This window comes from Carcharodon carcharias, chromosome 23 (assembly GCF_017639515.1).
Source record: "Carcharodon carcharias isolate sCarCar2 chromosome 23, sCarCar2.pri, whole genome shotgun sequence".
Classification (NCBI taxonomy): domain Eukaryota; kingdom Metazoa; phylum Chordata; class Chondrichthyes; order Lamniformes; family Lamnidae; genus Carcharodon; species Carcharodon carcharias.
The window spans coordinates 17004520-17024635 of NC_054489.1; the positions used below are offsets into that span (position 1 = coordinate 17004520).

The 20116-nt window shown below is 40.6% G+C and overlaps 1 protein-coding gene across 9 annotated transcripts in view; it reads right to left on the minus strand.

Annotated features, from left to right (window-relative positions):
* LOC121294060 (signal transducer and activator of transcription 5B-like) overlaps positions 1–20116 on the minus strand; it is a 170207-nt gene that overhangs the window by 70221 nt on the left and 79870 nt on the right. For 7 of the 9 annotated variants that reach the window (XM_041217607.1, XM_041217601.1, XM_041217603.1 and 4 more), the window contains 3 exons: positions 16273–16381; positions 5072–5209; positions 998–1154 (listed from right to left, as the gene is read on the minus strand). In XM_041217607.1, coding sequence (XP_041073541.1) covers positions 998–1154; positions 5072–5199 — 285 coding nt within the window. In that variant the 5' untranslated portion in view covers positions 5200–5209; positions 16273–16381. Of the gene's footprint in view, positions 1–997; positions 1155–5071; positions 5210–13122; positions 13227–16272; positions 16382–20116 lie in introns of all 9 variants that reach the window. The other 2 variants (XM_041217602.1, XM_041217610.1) reach the window with 2 other exon arrangements.

Sequence of the window (20116 nt, forward strand, 5' to 3'; positions counted from 1 at the left end):
AGTATAAAATAAAGGATACTATTCTAAAAGGTGTGCAGGAGCAGAGACCCGGGTGTATATGTACATAAGTCATTAAAGGTGGCAGGGCAGGTAGAGAGAGCTGTTTCTAAAGCATACAGTATTCTAAGCTTCATTAATAGGAGCATAGAATTTTAGAGCAGGGAGGTTATGCTGAACTTGTATAGGGCACTAGTTAGACCTCAGCTGGAGTATTGTGTACAGTTCTGGGCGCCACACTTTAAGAAGGATGTGAATGCATTGGAGAGAATGGTTCCAGGGATGGAGATAGATTGGAGAAGTTGGGACTGTTCTCCTTGGAGAGGAGAAGACCAAGAGGAGATTTGATAATGGTGTTCAAAATCATGAGGGGTCTGGACAGAGTAGATAGGGAGAAACTGTTCCCGCTCATAAATGGATCTAGAACCAGAAGGCACAGTTTTAAAGTGTTTTGCAAAAGAAGCAAATGCGAGGTGAGAAAAAACTTTTTCACACAGCAAGTAGTTAGGGTTTGGAATGCACTGCCTGGAACTGGTGGAGGCAAGTTCAATTGAGGAATTCAAGAGGGCATGGATGATTATTTAAATAGAAACAATGTGCAGGGTTACAGGGAAAAGGCAGGAGATTGGAACTAAGTTAAAATGCTCAAGGAGCCAGTGTAGACACGATGGGCTGAATGAACTCCTTCTGCACTGTAACAATTCTGTGATAACAAAAGTAGAAAATAACCAATCATAAAGGGAAAACAGTCAACAATGGAAGAAAACAGGCATATATTTGATACAAATGTCAGACTGAATAAATCATGAAGTAGAAGGCAAAGGAATCTTATATCTCTCTATTAGTCTGTGGAACACAGGAAATTGCTAAAACTTGAACGAATAAACAGTTTGGTGTCATACCCATGTATTTGATTTAAAATGTAAAATATAGTAATCAATTCATTAGTATCTGGACTCTCAAACTTGCACAAAGTCTTTCCACAAATATTTGCACTTACCTTTAACTGAGTGGCATAATTCCCTAATTTCAGCTTTAATACAAAAACATCTTCACCCATTAGATGATCAGCTTTCTTCTGTAACTCCTGTATCAAGGTCTCGAGCAATCTTTGTGCTCGAAATTCATCTTGTGGATTCTCCAGATCAATTGAGTCCCTGAAGAGAAATAACGTAGAAGGTAAGCATGCAAAAAAAAAATTCAGACAAAATTATAAAACAATTAAATTACTCATTTAAAAAAATACTGCATTACAGAATTATCCAAACATCAGATTATATCTTGAAGATATCACAACATGAAGCTTGCATTGGTTTGGATCAGATCTGGGAATACACTGAGGCAGAAAACAATTGTTTGATCAGCTAATGCAACTTGAAGGTTCTTTAAATGCTAGTCCCCAATAATATTAGCCAAGATGACCTCTGCGAACTTATCTATAAAAACCAAGTCTTCAGGGTTTGTGATTTTTAAAAAAAAATCTGATTAAATATTTTGATAACTTGGCCAAAACTTTGCAGGAATTCAAATAGTTACTTTTAAATTTTTGTTTTGGGGAAAACAAGTTCCCAGTTTGACAAGAAACAGGCAATTTAAACTTACAAGAATAGTGGACAACACTGTGGCTGAAGGAAAATCCTTTCAGTTTTTAAAACCAAAACATAAAAACTCCAGTTTTCAGTGAAGCAAATTGCACCTTGGCAGCACTACATTTGTAAAAAGCAAGAGGGTAGCCAGGGAAAGGGTAGGTCCACTAACGGACAGAGGTGGGAATCTGTGTGGAGCCAGAAGAAATGGGATACTAAATGAATACTTCTCATCAGTATTCAACAAAGAGAAGGACTTAGCCGCCGATTTGTCTAGGAAAGAGTGTGTAGATGACCTGGATCATGTTGAAATCAAAAAAGAGGTGTTAGGCGTCTTGAAGAATATTAATGTAGATAAGTCCCCAGGACCAGATGGGATCTACCAAGGGAGGAGATTGCTGGGGCCTTGACAGAAATCTTTGTATCCTCACTGGCTACGGGTGAGGTCCCGGAGGACTGGAGAATGGCCAATGTTGTTCCATTGTTTAAGAAGGGTAGCAGGGATAATTATAGGCTGGTGAGCCTTACATCAGTGGTAGGGAAATTATTGGAGAAGATTCTTCGTGACAGGATTTACTACCATTTGGAAGCAAATGGGCGTATTAGTGAGTGGCAGCATGGTTTTGTGAAGGGGAGGTCGTGTCTCACTAACTTGATCAAGTTTTTCGAGGAACTGACAAAGATGATCAACGATGGAAGGGCAGTGGATATGATATACATGGATTTCAGTAAGGCCTTTGACAAGGTCCCTCATGGCAGACTGGTATATAAGGTAAAGTCGCTCAGGATCAGAGGTGAGCTGGCAAGATGGATACAGATTTGGCTTGGTCATAGAAGACAGAGGGTAACAGTGGAAGGGTGCTATTCTGAATGGAGAGCTGTGACTAGTGGAGTTCCGCAGGGATAAGTCCTGGGACCTTTGCTGTTTTTAGTATACATAAATATTTGGAGGAAAATGTAACTGGGCTAATTAGTAAGTTTGCAGACGACACTAAGGTTGGAGGAGTTGCAGATATTGAAGAGGATTGTCAAAGGATACAACGGGACATAGATTGGTTGGAGACTTGGGAAGAGAAATGGCAAATGGAGTTTAATCCAGACAAATGCGAGGTAATGCATTTTGGAAGGTCTAATACAGGAAGGAATTATACAGTAAATGGCAGAACCCTTAAGCGCATCGATGGGCAGAGGGATCTGGGTGTACAGGTCCACAGGTCACTGAAAGTGGCAATGCAGGTGGATAAGATAGTCAGAAGGCATATGGCATGCTTGCCTTCATTGGCAGGGGTATTGAGTATTAAAGCTGGGAAGTCACGCTGCAGCTGTATTGAACCTTGGTTAGGCCACACTTGGAATATTGCATGCAATTCTGGTTGCCACATTACCAGCAGGATATGGAGGCATTGGAAAGGGTGCAGAGGAGGTTTACCAGGATGCTGCCTGGTCTGGAGGTTATTAGCTATGAGGAGAGGTTGGAGAAACTCGGATTGTTCTCACTAGAGCGATGGAGATTGAGGGGCGACTTGATAGAAGTTTACAAAATTATGAGTGGCATGGACAGAGTAGACAGTCAGAAGCTTTTTCCCAGGGTGGAAGAGTCAATTACTAGGGGACATAGATTTAAGGTGAGAGGAGAAAGCTATAGAGGAGATGTGCGGGGCAAGTTTTTCCAGTGTCTGGAATTCGCTGCCAGAGGAAGTGGTGGAAGCAGGTACGATAGTGGTTTTTAAGAGGCAGCTTGACACTTACATGAATAGGATAGGAGTAGAGGGATACGGACCCCTGAAGTGCAAAATGTTTTAGTTGACGGGCAATATGATCGGCGCAGGCTTGGAGGGCCAAAGGGCCTGTTCCTGTGCTGTACTTTTCTTTGTTCTTTATACAGAACATTTAAATTTAATAGCAGGTTTAAGGTGTCAATAAAAGTGAACTGAACAACTTTATATTCAGTTTATTTCTCTTTTTGAAGTGTTTCTGGTGTTCAAATATATCACTGAAGAGGAATTTTTATATTTGGTGCTGTGCAGTGCTGCCATTGTTTTGGATGAGGCATTAAACAGACCGTATGACTCCTCTTCAGTAAGAGTCTGAAGAAGAGTCACACGGACTCGAAACATTAACTCTGTCTTTCTCTCCACAGATGTTGTCAGGCCTGCTAAGTTTTTCCAGCATTTTTTGTTTTTGTTTCAGATTTCCAGCATCCGCAGTATTTTGCCTTTACTAAAACAGATTTATCCAGTCATTGTCTCACTGCTATTTGTGCAATGTTGCTGTGCAAAATAACCTATTTCTCTTACATGACAATATGAACAACACTTCAAAAAGTACTTCATTGCCTCATCCACAGCCTCCTTCCAACCTCATGCACTGTAAATTTGTCAGAGGTTCTATAGAAAAGCAGATAAATGGTCTAAAGAACGAACTTGTATTCAGATTGCACCTTTCACAGCCTCGTTGTCTCAAGATGCTTACAGGCAATGAAGTACTTTTGAAGTGTAACCATTGTTGTAATGTAGGAAATGCAGATTGCAATTTTCACACAATGTCCTACAAACAACAACGTGATAATCACCAGAGAATCTGCTTTAAGTGCTAGTTGAGGGATCAATGTTAGCTAGGAATATTAGCTGCTCTCCTTCAAATAGCGACATGGGATCATTAACATCCAACTGGGAGGACAGATGGACCTTGGCTTTACGACTCATCTGCAAAATGGCACCTCTGGCAGTGCAGTATGCCTCAGATCAGTGTTTACTTACATGAGAGACAGATACCACTCTTGACATTGTTATATAACAATCACCTTCCCATATCAGGAACTATCAGAATCTCAACTAAATGACTGCACTCCATCTCCCGTTACCCACATTTTACTAATTTTTCATAAGCTTCTGTAACAAAATTATATTGATCCGAGTCTTGAAAATTTCTAATGCCTCAACATCCAGAGCCTCCTGGGGAAAATAGTTCCATATTCCCATAAGCTTTTGTGTAAAAAAAAGCTTCCTGATATCTCTAACTGCTGCAGTTCCAATTTTAAATCTCTGTAAATACATAATTGCTTCTGCAAGATAGATTGGTCCTTAAACTTCATTAAGCTGTAGATTAAAAGTACACCCTCAACATAACTTCTAGGTTAATCAATAAAAATACCAAAGAATTGAAGACAGATTTATTAAATAAAGGACAAGACTATTATAGAAATGTATACATGCAAGTTTATTATGGTCATTTTGCCCAGGCTGTCAACATTTTGATGCAAGAGATCATCAAGAAACCGACCACATTTTTATTCAAATATAGGACTGATTTCATCTTAAGCAAAGAACAGAGAAGTAAAACAGCATTGTGCCTCATAAGAGTACTCTCAGCTGTGGTTAAAATGATGGCAAAGAGATAACTGAAAACACAACCATATGTCCTAATCCTGACCAGGCATCAATAGCCATTTGGAGCATGTGACTTGAACAGATCTAAATTCTACATACCATGCCTGGCTTTCGATCCACTGTGACAAGTAATGCCTAACTTCAATTGGAAAATGCTGGCCATACAAGGACTGCATTTGACGCAGAGCTTCGCCCTGAAGCTGCTGGGCCTGAATCCATACTGACATGGTCTAAGATCTGAAAGAAGTTAAAATCACAAAACAAGTCACTATCAAGAATAAAATCCCCAATTCAATGAAGTGAATATCCATTTGCAAAAATCACATTTAAAGAAAAAAATCAAACATAGCATTCTGCAGCAGCCTCCCAGTAACTAGCTTTTAGCTCACTTCAAAATCAACTGATTTAGACCATTTCCTCACAGTGAATACGTAAGCAAATCATCTTAGAAGGATCAAGGTAGTTTGACTACGGCTCTAAATTTTCATTGAGCCTAACAATTTTGCGCCAGAAAACAGGCTACCCATGAACAAAATTACAGGTCAGCTCCTAAAATCAATTAAGGTTAAAGTTTTAATTCCTGGGTAAAATAAAGCTCTATTCAACCAATACACATAAGACAAACACAAATTTCAAAAGCTTAAACACTTGATTGACTAATTGATTGGTTCAAAGATCAGGTCATTTAGAAATTATGTATATGCCAGAGTTTCAGAAGTTGGGCGAATTGGTATGGTCATAGGAGATCAAGAACAATGATACAGTTGAATGAACTTTTATGAATTTAGAAAAATGTATTGCCCTTTCTGTAAACTTTAAAAGCATTCTGAGGCTTCTGTTTTTGTACACCTTGGAGAATGAAATACTCAATTTAATGCCAACATGAGAAACACTAGTCACATATAGCATTGCCAGATAATGAGTAAAATTTCCCCCACACCATTGTAATATCTTGATTATCCACGTTTATCATCTTAATGGTCCACGAAGTTGTCAGGTTTACTGCAGACCTTCAGTCAGGAGGAATTGGATTGAATGAATCACATTTTTTGTGGGACACCTTATTAGCTGGCAAATGGAGGAGATTTTTATCGTGTCAGTCTGGCTGCATTCCATTTGTACTCCAACTTATTATGTTCTGCAGTTCATCGTTGTAAGTTTGGCAAAAATGCAGATTACAAATCACTCAATGAGTGGCAATTATTGTCTCAGCAATTATTGAAACTAAGGTCCCGAAAAAACCCCAAACTGCCTGATGACTTAAGAATTACAACAGGTGAAATTGTAAAACGTATATAAAGGTGGCATAAGTTAGAAACCAAAACTATGAAAACTACAATAGGATTAACAAAATTTGCGCACAGCAATTTTCTCCACAGTGAACATTGTTAAAACCGGAAGTATTTTTAAAAACACTATAAATGAAGCGAGACTGACAAATTGCTATGGTGCAAGATCAGAACACTCAGTGTATCTGAGTCTTATTAGCCAGGTACAGAATCAGGCACAAAAGAAAAATCACTGTGTGGCTTGGACGGGGCTAGAGGTGAGCAGAGAGAAAGGGGGCGCGGAGACAGAGCAGGAGGGGGCAGAGCAGAGAAATGCCAGGGGGTTGGGGTAGGTGGAGGAATGCAGGGCATGGAGGAATAGGCGGTGGATGAAAACTTTATTCACAAGTGTAGTTTCACATGATAATTTGATGAATTGATTCAAGCATGATTTTTAATCAATTTGTTCGTTTAGAATTTCCCCCCCCAAAAATTTCCTACAGCCACAAACTGAAGCAGGAGACTGTGCAGTGACTCACTTTAGTGCTTAGTGTGCAGTTTTCAACACAACCAGCTTCCAGAATAGAATCTAAGCCAGAAAGGATATTTATGCACTTTTCAGCTGATTTCATTGCATTTTGCAGAAAAATGCTGAAGGCTCAAAGTGTCCAAGTTTCCTCTCTGTCTTCATGGTAACAGGAACAGGAGTTTCTCGCAGTAGTAAAAACAAAACACAGCCAAAAAACAGGTACAAGGAATCATTACCAGATCTATTTATATCTATACCATTAAAAGACCTGTATCTGGTGCTAGCTTATCTTCACTACACTCAACACTACACTCAATACTTAAAATCCACCTCACGTTGGCACCTACTTCAGTAACAAATTACAACCAAGGTGGTTGAAAACAGTGTTGAGTGAATAAGCAAACTTGCCAAATAATGATCACTTAAGGGCCTCACCTGCCACTGCTTGGATTAACCCAGCTGTGGGCTAGCCTGTCACCATGCGGCGTGCACAAGTAAACCTGTGCAGAGTGCTTGTCGTTTTCCTGGGATGGGGGATAGGGTGTTGTAAGATGTTGCACGCAGTTTGGTAGATCTCAAGGTATTTGTGGTCTTAGGTAGTTTAAAGGTATTTATTAACTACTAGAAACTATTTACATAGGTGCAGTAAAAAGTCCAAGCTAGGAGCTGTCTCCATGCTTGCTTGTGCACACTGCTCTGTCCAACACTCAACTAACCCCTAGGTGTTGGTCATGTGTTCTATTACACCACTGGATGGGCAGCACTGTACTAAGTCCCACCATAAGCCTATATATGTGCCAGAACCTTAGACTACACCTCCCCCCCTAGTTTTTATCCAATGTAATTACAAGTTATCCCAATTTTATCCTATGTACTTATATTATCACTACTACCCCACCTTCTTTCCCCATTTCCCTCCCACCCCCCCCCCCACCTTAATTATGAGTTCACAGGTTCAGGCGGTCTGGAAGCGTTCCATATCTTGTTCTCACTACTGTCAAAAGAGCAGTCAGGTCTGTTGCTGCAGGTAAACTTTGATGAATTGGAGGTTGCTCTGGTACCTGGATGCCTTTTCATCCTCTTTTTCCATTCTTTGGTATTGAATTGCTCTTTGTCGATTCTCCAATTATAATAATTGAATATGTTGGCTTATCCTGCTCTTTACGGAGCGGACGAACACCAGGTTCATTTCTATAGTATTTTTTCTCTTCTTCCTTCGTGCGGCTCACCATGACGCAATCTGAGATGGAAGATGGCTCTTCCTGATGTGAGGGTGTGACTTGGTAGTAAACTCACCTTTGCATTTGGCTGTGTGGTGTGCTGTCATCAATGGATGATTACTACTTGGTTCCAGCATTGTCTGTGGCATTGTCATGCTGGCCAGCACTTACAGCGTCTGCTCTAGTCTCAGGATTTCTCTCTCCAACTGGTGTTGGAGCCGGAGGTTGAAGCTCTTCTTATTGTTGGTTCCTTGCTTGACTTTCATCTACTCGGTGTTGTGGTAACCACCTGAATGGTTGGCTGGTCTGACCAATGAGAGGCTTCTGGTAGCTGTCATGGAAGTGGACAAACCTGCTCTGCAAACAGAGAAGACAATTTAGAGCTCAAGTCCAAGTCAAGAGAATCTTTCTTGCTGGAGCTCTAAGGAACTTGCAGTTCTGTGTAATTTATGAGTGGTTGTCTTGACATCTGCTATTTTAAGAAGGTTCAGGGCTGCACAGGCATCTCTGCTCAAGAGATTAAAAGACTTCTTATAGATGACGGACGTCAGCTCGAAGATTTGTTTGCTGCCACCCTTAACTGTTCACAAACCATGCCTAGGAATGGAAGCTGAATTCCACCTGGCCCTTAAAGTGGTATGTCTATTGTTCATAGCCAGAGGTGTCTCAGCCATGATTCTTTGTCCGATAAGACCATAACACTGACTCCGGTGTCCAATTTAAAGTTTGTGAGATGGCCATGAACAGATGTCAGCATTCCAGAATGAAAATCTTGCATCTTTGTCCTCACACAAGAGGCATGGTTGTGTGTCCCCTTGGTGTGCTGTCTCAACCTTGTGAATCCTCATGGGATCTTCTGTACATTTTGATGTTTTGGCTTTGCACAACTTCCCAAAGTGTCCTATTTGGTTACATTGTAAGCATTGAGCTGAAATTGCCTGTAGGGGGCACTTTGCTTCACAGAGCTGGTATGGTCGCTCTACTGGTTGGTTAGGATATTGCTTCCCTTGGCCTGGAGCATCCCTGCGTCTGTGCTGTTTCACTAACTGCTTCACGTTGTACAACTGTTTGCTTTCTCCCCTTAAATTGGTACCTATGCTGTAAACGGATTTCAGATTGCCTGACACTCTGGATGGCTCTCTAAAGGGTTAGATCTTCCTTCACTTGAACCATGTCTGAGTGTGTATTTTCTGTCACTCCTACAACTATTTTATCCCTGATTAGTTCAGATTTCAGGTCACCGTAATCACAGCCTTCAGCCATTCTGTACAGGTCATTAATGAAGGAGTTGACAGGTTCTCCTGGCTGTTCCATTAAATTTCTTCCATTAAACGCTTCTATTAAATTTAGCCCTTTCAAGGATTTTGTTACTTCTGAGGTTAAAATAAACGTTAAATTATTTTAAACTTCATCAAACTTTGCAGATGATTCGTTGATTTCTTGTCTAGCTATTATATCGTCGGCAGTCCGGCCTACTGATTAAAGCAGTGTGTTAACTTGTTCAGCTTCTTATTTATCTAGACCCGAAGTACTCATGTACGTAAGGAATCTCTTTCTCCCGAGTGTCCAATTTTGTAACTGATCTGGGCTTTGGATAAATTCAAATTGATCTGAAAAAGAATGGATTTCTGATCCATGGTTACATTTTTTGAATTGCAGATTCAGCTTTAGGAGGCTTCCTAAACTCCAACAAGGTGCCACCGTACATTTCTTCACAAAGAGTTTTCCCGGGCTTGCCAGTCTTGGCAGGCTCCTGCAGTAATAGTATTTGTGATCTCAGCATATAAATATTTTCAACAATGGCTGCTTGAATTGACTGGTTAGAGTCTTCCCCGCTTTAGCCCAATGTTCTTGGGTCTTGCTGGGTCTTTTTTAAGCTGTCTATTCAGCCGCAATTAATTTTTAATTATTATTTATTTTCTTTGTTCTGACTGAGCTTGGGAATTGGGTTTCTTGGACTACGATTCAAACGGCAATTTCTGACCACAGCAGTATTTAACTTTTCAGGTCTTGTGCTGTCCAGGAATTTTAAATTCTTAGCTCACCTCTGCTAGGTCTGCTGGCTTCACATATCTGAGTATTGAAACTGGACTTCCACAGGATTCAATGGAGTCTTCTGCTGCAGTGAGGAATTTAATTTCTGCCTTCAGCTTCCAAGCCTTTCTTTGGAGCTTTTCTCTGGCAATTCCTCCTGCACCTTCCCTTCTTGAGCTTTTCTTCAGATCAGAATGCTTCTTTGATTTTTCCTTCAGTCTTCCAGGCTTTTAATTTTCTTCTGCAGTCTCTGCAAGGTTTTGAGTTGTTCCATTTGCTGCCATCATGTTGTAAGGTGTTAAGTGTCCTTTGCTAGGTCTATTTAAGTTATTTGTAGTCTTAGGTAGTTCAACAGTAAGTATTTATTAGTTACTAGAAACTATATACATAGGTTCAGTAAAGGTCCAAGCTAGGAGCTGTCTCCATGCTTGCTTCTACACATGACTCTGTCCAACACTGCACAGGCCCCTTTGTGTGGGTCACGTGTCCTCTATCATCACTGTGGGGGTAGTATTGTACCCAATCCCACATTAACCCTTTATGTGCCAGTCTGTTATACTACAGGAGGGTGGGTGGGGGGGGAATGGAGGGTATTCCTCCTTCAAAGGCATTAGGAAGGGGGGGGGTCCATTAAGACTCAACCCCGCCACTTGATGCAACCTCCCCCCACGCCCCCTCCTCCATGCATGAAACACATTCTGCCATAATTTACTTCTGGCCTGGGTTGCTTCATGATCAGAATTCTCCAGAGCCTATCGTTCCAGCAGTAACCATCTTGTCTGACACTGCTGAGCAAAAACGCTGCCAGTCTCTGATTAGCCAGCAACTCTTGGAGGTTAGGACTATCACCTCCAGGGTCTTGATCCTGGAGAAATGCCCTTTACAGGCCTCACAACTGCCTGATTGGCTTCCGATTTGGCAGACCTTTTCCATAAAGCAATACAGGTCTCTCACCCGCTCTCCAGCCAACTGGTGAGACCCCTGTTTCCACCAAAAGATTCTACCCTAAAGTAACCGTTATGATGTAGGAAAGCACAACAGCTAACTTTAGTATAGCAAGGTTCAACAAACAACAATGAGATATTGCAAGAACGTAGCTTTTTGAAGGTAGAGGATCAGGCTTTGGAAGAATTATCACCACTGTCATGGGTTACATCATCGCTATAGACACAGAAAAAGTTTATGCTGAGGCTTAAAAGCAGATAAGGGAGGCCCAAGGTCTGTGCTGGCCACAAACCTTGTCAGAACATAAGAAATAGGAGTAGCAGCCCATTTGGCTCCACCATTCTTCTACTGTTAAGCAATCCCCTGGAATTGAGGATGACTTATTTTCACTCCAGTTCAATGGATTCTGAGATGGCTGATAAGTTAAATGCGCTATCTGCTGACTTTGTCAAATGCAGGACAGGTGATTCTCGGAGGGTCAGGTAGATGAGTTGTTTGGAAGTTTACATGCTCTAATGCCTCAGCTTTGCCTCTGCATGTTCTCAACAGAGTCTCTTCATGTGCTTAGTGCTTTCCTGAATGAACCTTCTTCATTTTGGTCAGTCACAAGCCAGGGATTTCCATGGATCAGCAGGGATGTTTGACCTCTTCAGGGATGCTTTGAAGATAGCTCTAAAGTATTTCCGCTGTCCTCCTAGGAGTCTTCTGCCACGAATGAGTTCCAAGTAGGGCAGTTGCTTCAGGAGTCTAGTGTCAGGGAGGCAAATGACATGCCCTGCCCAGCAGAGTTAGTTTTGAGTAATTAGCATCAATGGGTACATAGGCCGTACATCCTAGTGATTGGCTGATCGAATCAAACAACGCGTTCCTCCAGCTGTACTTAGTAGTAGGCAGAGTGCAGACTGTACTCAAAGAGCCAAAACTTGCAAAATCCCCAAAACAAAATGTCCATTATTAGATGTGATTCTACGAACAATCCTGAGTATGCTAATAACTACACTAACAACAGATTTAAGATAATCAGTTGAGCTCGCCAGAAGCAACACACATTCATATGCAGGGATCCGTTCTCTAAAAAAGGGAATATGTTCACGCTTTGCGCCTTTTTTGAATTACTCAGAAGCCTGGGGAGCCTATAGTTAGTTACCTGTTGCTTTTTCCATGGTCAGAGTCGATTTGCCAGCCAATCAACTCCTTTTCTCTTGTGATATAAATTGTTGTGATCACTTAAAATTTGGCATTCTTGTGTTTATCCTGATGAGTACAACCTTTAGCAACATCTCTCTTTTCAGCAACATTAATAATTCTTCATTTAAAATAATACAGCTACTAATACAGGTAATGAAAACCTGCCTCATTTGGTAACATTGCCTCATTAACAATAATACAAACCTAAGCTCAGTGAGCCACAATATTCCATTCTTTAAAAAAATGCATCAGATTGATAAAGTCAGAGAAAGTAATTCATAGAATGCAATTCACACCTGTGTATAATTCCAGTAAACTGTGTTGCTTCACAAGCAGTTGTCAACTTCTTAATATTTAAAAATTTAGTCAGACAAAAAATAAAATCAATTATACCACATGACCAGGAACACATTCATGGTGCAATTTTCATGGTGGGGCGGGAAGGACTGAGTAGATAACTGTTTCAGAGGGTATCCGTGGGCGCAATATGCCGAATGGCATCCTACAATGCTGTAAAATTCTCTAAATGTCAGACAGTGTTGTCAATGGGTGAAAAATTTGAAATGCTTTTCAGTCACTATATGTACACCACCTGATGTACTGAGAAACAGCAGAAAATTTGGACTTTTTGCATTGTTAACTTTACATTTTATAATCAAATTGAAGTCCCTCCTGAGGTAGATATAATGAAGTTTTTTGATGCTGTTAATTAATTTACCATTGTTCTCTCCCCTATGAGTTTCTTTTCAGATATGTTTTCCTACATGTAAACATGTAAAAGTACAGAAATAAGTAAATTAAATAAACAGTGCAGCTTTCATTCCGAGTTTTCACATTTTCAATATTTTTGTATACATAGCTTAGCTTCTCACATTGCTCCTCTCTTCCCAATCTTTCAATTAATGTTATTTTTTTCTCCACTGATAATGATGCATTATCATTGTTACATTAATGCTGCAACCTTACCTGCATATCTTGAATGCCAAAGCATCACATTTTCTCTTCTCTTTATTCTGAATGCATCTTCTGCTTCATTAACCTGGGTTTGCATTTTTTCTGATTCAATCCACCTTACAAATATATTGGTGACATTTGTTCAGGCAGACACTTTGAACTGGGGTGTTGAACTATCCCAGCATCACCCATTATTAAATCAACTTTCATTTGCATGGCACCTTTAACATAGTAAAATGTCCCAAGGCACTTCACAGGAGCATTATCAGAAAACTTGGCACCAAGTTACATGAAGACATTTGGACAGGTGGCCAAAAGCTTGGTCAAGGAGGTAGGTTGTAAAGACCAACTTAAAAAGATGAGAAGAGTGAGAGAGAGAGAGAGAGAGGGAGAGGGAGAGAGAGAGAGAGAGAGAGATGCAGAGTTCAGACCTGGGCAGCACATTAAGGATGTACAAGAGGCCAGAACTGGCGGAGATCTTGGAAGATTATATGGCAAAGAGGAGGCTACAGAGATGCTGAGGGGCAAAGTTATGGAGGGATTTGAACACAACATTGAGAGAGATTGCTAGACCAGGAGCAAATGTAAGCAGAGATGATCAGTAAGCAGGACTTGATGTAGGTTATGAAACCAACAAAGTTTTTTGATGAACTCAAATGGAAAGTGAGAAGCTGACCAGGAGAGCATTGAAATAGTGAAGTCTGGAGGTAACAAAGGCATAGATAAGGCTTCAGCAGCAGATAGGCAAAGGCAGGGTGGAGATGCGTGATGTCACTGAGATGGATGTTAAGCGGTCTTGGTGAAAGAGAGGATTTGTAGCCAAAAGTTCAACTAGAGGTCAATGGGACAGATTGTGAACAGTCTGATCAGCTTCAGTGGCCCGGAATGGGGATGCAGTGGATGGCTCAGAAATTGAATGTATTGCTGTTAGCCTCAATATTGCTTTTATCGTAAAGTCCAGGCCAATGTTTTGGTCTTCCCATTGTTCAGCTAATTGCCAGACATCCAGTCTGACATAATATGCATGTGATCTTGGAGTTGAAATAAGTGGCAGAGATGTAAAGTTTAAAGTACTGTATAAATGCAAGTTATTTTCTATTTTTACCATACTGACTCAGATCAGCAACTCATCACAGATTGGAAGTTCAAACCTGAAGCCTTCCTGATTAATGTAACTTTCTTCCCACTGAGGCTTCCGACCAAAGACACTAACCAAGCTTAAAACATTTCAGAGCAGTTTACTTCCTGCCTAGTCAGTCAGAGTTTGGCCATGACCACTGTCCTCCATAAGTGATAAGATCTGCATGACAAACTCCGCTCATCTACACTTATTAAAAAAGACTTGCATTCATATAGCGCTCTACATGAACCAGACATCCCAAAGCACTTTACTACAAACAAAATACTTCTGAAGTAGTCATAGTTGTCATGTAGAAGGCACAGTAGCCAATTTGCACATAGCAAACTCCAACAAATTGCAATATGATACTGACCGGATAATCATTTTTGGTCATGTTGATTGAGGGATTGAGGACACCCTGGCTGTTCTTCGAAATTGTACTATGGGATTTTTTACATACATCCAAGCAGGCAAATAGGGCCTCGGTTTAATGTCTCAGCTGAAAGGCAGTACTTCCAACAGTGCAATACTTCCTCAGTATTGTACTAAAATGAGAGTATTGATTTTTGTGCTCAAGCCCTGGAGTGGGATTTGAACCCAGAAGCAAAAATACTACCAGCTGAACCACAGCTGACACTTAAAAGTTATAAGTAACTAGCTTCAAGTGCATTTCAAGAATATGTTGAAGAGCATTTAAGTCATGAAAAAACTTGTGTACTATTAGACCCAGCCTCAGACATTACTAATGAAAAGGACAAGAGCATAGAAACATTATCTCCAGAATCCCCTCCAATCATGCGGTGTCCTGACTTAGCACACATCATTCCTTCATTGTTATTGCATTAAAATCCAAGAAATCTCTACAAAAATTACTACAGCATCATCACAAGGACTAGCAACTGAAGGCAGAAAACTAGCACCCCATTGTGGCAATTAGGAATAGGGAATTAAATGCAACTTTGCCAATGCCCTCCACATCATAACAGTTAATTAAGCAAAAGTTCTCTAGCCTATGTAACCTTGTATGAAACATTCTTGAATCTAAGCTTTTTATTAAATCCATGTTGCCATTAGCTAGTCAAAGCAGGGGATTAATGAGAGAGTCTTGGGGAGAGCTGAAATTTGCAGAATTGTGTCTCTAGATTTCTATCCTTTCAGTATTTGTTTAATCATTAGCATGTTATCTTTGTTGTGTCGCAAATGTATATAAAATTTGCTGTAGGGTGAGCACCATTTTCTTCTCAGTAGTTTATTCGTGACTGTGCCATGCCTTTGGCAGTGGGGAGCAAAAATCTTATCCTAAGGTTTTTATTGGTTCCAGCAATACTTAGCATTATATATAGATGATGGTGTAGTGGCAATGTCATTAGGTTTGTAATTCAGAGGTCCAGGCTAATGTTCTGGGGACGAGGGTTCAAATTCCCATATTTGGCAGCTGGTGAGATTTAAATTCAATTAATAATCTGGAATTGAAAAACTAGTACTAGTGACATGAAACTATTGCCCATTGTTGTAAAAACCCATCTGGTTCACTAATGTACTCCAGAGAAGGAAATCTACCATCCTTACCTGGTCTGACCTACTTGTGACTCCAGACCCACAGCAATGTGGTAGACTCTTAACTGCCTCTGAAATGATGTGGCAAGCCACTCAGTTCAAGAACAATTATGATGGGCAACAAATGCTGGCCTTGCCAGCGACACCCACACTCCACAAAACAATAAATATAAACCCAACTTAAATGCTGGCAGAGAGCTGGAAACAAATTTTCTGACCACTGGAAGATCATCAGGAACAAGAACCTCAAAAAATATTTTGTAATTTTAATTATTACTGTCATAGCAAAATTCAAGAATTTAATTTCAATCACATTATCTTTCGGTGGAATTGAAAATTTTAATTGAGCACTAAACTTAATTTTTTTGCCCAAGTTATTTCAGAACAAGAATTTTAGTCTTCAATATAGTTGGTGTTCAAAAACATGACATTTGGTGTTAGTTCACACATACGTAATATGTTATGACTTGATCTGACACACTTACCTCGGTCCCGATTTTAGCTCACCAAGCAGCTTATTCTTCTTATACCACCAAACACTGCTACATTGGACTATAACATCATTCAAGTGTCGCTTCCTGATTAAATTGTGTTCTACAAATACAGAAAAGAAAGAGCTTAGATTCACATCACGCCTTGCACATCATCAGGACATCCCAAAACATTCCATAGCTAATGGAACTTTTGGAAAGTGGTCACTGTTGAAATGTAGAGGAACATGGCAGACAATTTGCATGAAACAACTGCCCACAAATATCTATGAGGCAAATGACTTATTCTGTCATAGTCAAGCTGGGATAAATGGATCCTTTTTTTGTAGTGGCCTATTCATTGAGTGAGTGGGCCCTTTTACTTTTTCTGCACAGCTGCATATGTGCAATAACTTAAGGGGCCAACTTTTGTTCAGCCTGCACGGGAGCTTCTGACTCAACGGCTTTTGCATCATTAAATTTTTTGTTAATTAATCCCTCCTCCTCTTCACCTTCTCACAGACCTTTCCTTTTTCCTTCCTGCTCCCTTCGCCTGGTTTAAAAACTCTTAATTTCTATTGTTCTTGGGTTCTGCTGATAGGTCATCGACCTGAAACTGCTTCTCTCACAGATGCTGCCTGACCTGCCTGAGCATTTCCAGCATCTTTTGCTTTTATTTCAGGAACTTTTGGATTTCTATGCGGCCATGCAGCTTAGCGGGAAAACTAGTTGGGGTTGATTTTAACTCAGTAGCACTGGTGTTAATGGGATGGTAAAATCCTCCAAATGGGGCTGGCAGACTTAACTGATCATCAACGTTCTAGTTTTTAAAAAATCTTACGTGGGTTGTGGATATCACTGGCATCCCCAGCATTTGTTGCCCATCCCTTGAGGGCAGTTAAGGGTCAACCACACTGCTATGACTCTGGAGTCAGGCCAGGATGGCAGATTTCCCTAAAGGACATTAGAGAACCAGATAGGTTTTTACTAAAATCAATATGATCTCATGGGTCACTATTATTGAGACTCGTGTACATTTCAGATTTTTTTGATTGATTAATTGAATTTAAATTCACCAGTTGGTGCCATAGTGAGATTTGAACCCTTGTTCCAAAAGGTTGGTCTGGGCTTCTGAATTAGTAATCCACTATGCCACCATCTCCCCCTAGTTGCTGCCATTCTGCAAGTGCATGCCATTGGGTGGAAAACAAATGCAAGTGCCTGCCTGAAATAGGTAATAAACATTCCCCACCTGTCCAAAAACCCAGCTGCAATTTTACGGAATGCAAAGGAGGTACTCATGCCACAGGCTTCATGCTTGATACTCACATTGATCAGACAAAGCTAAGTTCCTTAAAAAGAAACCATAGCTTGCCACTTGGGTTATGGCCATAAAAATGTTTACACTTGTATTTTCTCGTAAATGAAAGGAGCAAGAGCACATTTTCTTGCTTGATAAAATTACAGCAACTAGGATCACACCTACCCCTCCTTTCTCTACCACCCCCAAACACCCCAGCCCAAAGTATTGGTCAGTATCCCAGCTGGCCAACATTTCCATGGTCCAAGAGCAGTGGGCTGCCTCGGAAGCTGGTTTGATGCCAGCAGCACACCAATGATATTTAACTGCCAGCCGGACCAACATCCCAAGTTTGACTAAAAAAAAATTCACAATATGTATGTAACCTTCTTTCATAGTCATTCTTCAGAAATGCCCAAGAACATTTTTTTCTGTCACATACCAAGTGTACATGGGCACATTGATGTCCCTCATGCATAAGTGATCCCTTATCTTTCTCCAAATCAAGGTTTGCCTTTATACATGCTACACTAAAATAACTAGGTGGCTGGGACAGAACCACGCAGCAAAATTACTCAATTATGCAAGAGAACAACTTTATTCTATAAGCATAACATGGTTCCCTCAACAGCTCAGTGGGCAAAGGCAATTCGTCATGCAACACTGAGTCACGCAGACCAGAATGTTTTTATCTAAGCTCCCAAACTAAGCCAAGGGGCAGAGAGTGAAACATTACAACTGGCCTCAGGGGTAATAAAGAGCTATTAAATAAAGAAATTAAGAAAGCCAGAGTTTCAACTTCTGATTGGCATCTAGCACCTCCTGTTGGAAACTACAGAAATATGAAATTTAAGCAACAAAAAGCTTGGGCTGAGTTACCATTGACCAGAAACCGTGGCCACAAGAACATGGCAGAAGCTGGGAATTCTGAAGAAAGTAACTCATCTCCTGACTCCCCAAAGGCCGTCCACCATCTGCAAGGCACAAGTCAGGAATGTGACAAATACTCTCCAAGACTGGTTGAATGTGGCTCCTCAAGAACACTCAAGAAGCTCAACACCCTCCAGGGCAAAGCAACCTGCTTGGCTGGCACCCCATCCACCACCTTAAACACTCAGTCCCTCCATCACCTACACACATCTTGTAGATGGCAGCAGTGTGTGCCATCCACAAGATTCACTGGAGCAATTCACCAAGGCTCCTTCGACAGCACCTTCCAAACCTGCGACCTCTACAATCTAGAAGAACAAGGGTAGCAGATACATGAGGCTACCACAAGTTCCCCTCCAAGCCACTCATCATCCTGACCTGGAAATATATCACCGTTCCTTCACTGTCTTTGGGTCAAAGTCCTGGAACTCCCTCCCTAACAGCACTGTGGGTTTACCTACACCACAGGGGCTGCAGTGGTTCAAGAAGGCAGCTTACCACCACCTTCTCAAGGGCAATTAGGAATGGGCAATAAATGCTGGCCTAGCCAGCAAAGCCCATATTCCGTAACAGAATCTAAAAAAATGAATTTAAAAACGTGCACAAGGGAGACCCAAGATGGCATGGATGGATAATAGCAGAACACTGGCCTCTCTATTAGTTGGGCAGTGAGGGCAGCGGAGAATAGAAATCAGTGGAGGAGAATTGTTCATAGTGCGGCCAATCTTCAAAATAAGGACGGATGAAAGACATTTGGGAAAGCTATCCAACAAGGGTCAAGGCCTTCCAAACAATACAAGATTGAAAATAATGAGTCCTCAAGTGTTTTGTACCCAAGTTAGGATAATCCTATTTTTAGATGCTCAGTGTGCCGGAAAATAGGTGCAAGATATAATTATTTTATAATACAATAAATGTAATTCTTTAGTCTTTGAAAGTAATTGTTCAAACTGTCTAAAAAAAAAACTTACATAAGAAAGGTATAACAATAGGCTGCAGCACATGTACAACACTCCAGAAGTATTGCTAATCAAATAATGTTCAACTGCTCATCGTGTTGTATTGTGATACCATGCAATAGCATTTGTCTGTGAGAAAGTAATTCAGAACTCAATTGGGTCACTTTAACCTTGCTATGTTTTTCAAACCACCACAGTAACGTATATCCAATAGATAAGAATTCAACTAATTTTGTTCAACAGCAGAAGCTGTCATCTACCGTAAAATCTACTGTTAACCTGGACTTGAATGTCCATCTGGTTGCCTAAAATTTGATTGAAAAATGTTTTGCCACTAAATGTTGCAGTTTTCATTTTGAAGAGGAACATAATTCAGAGCTCACTGAAGTAAGATCATGGCTGCTCTGTGACATAACTTCATACATTCATTTTTGCCCCACATCCCTCAATACCTTTGGTTAACAAAAAACTATCAAATCTCAGGTTTAAAATCAACAATTAATCTAGCATCAATTGCTGTTTATAGAAAAGAGTTCCAAGATTTGCTACCCTTTGCCTGTAGATGTTTCCTAATTTCACTCCAGAAAGGTCTGGTTCTAATTTTTAGTCTATGCCCCCTAGTCCTGGATTCCCCGAGCCAGCAGAAATAGTTCCCCCTATCTGCGCTGTT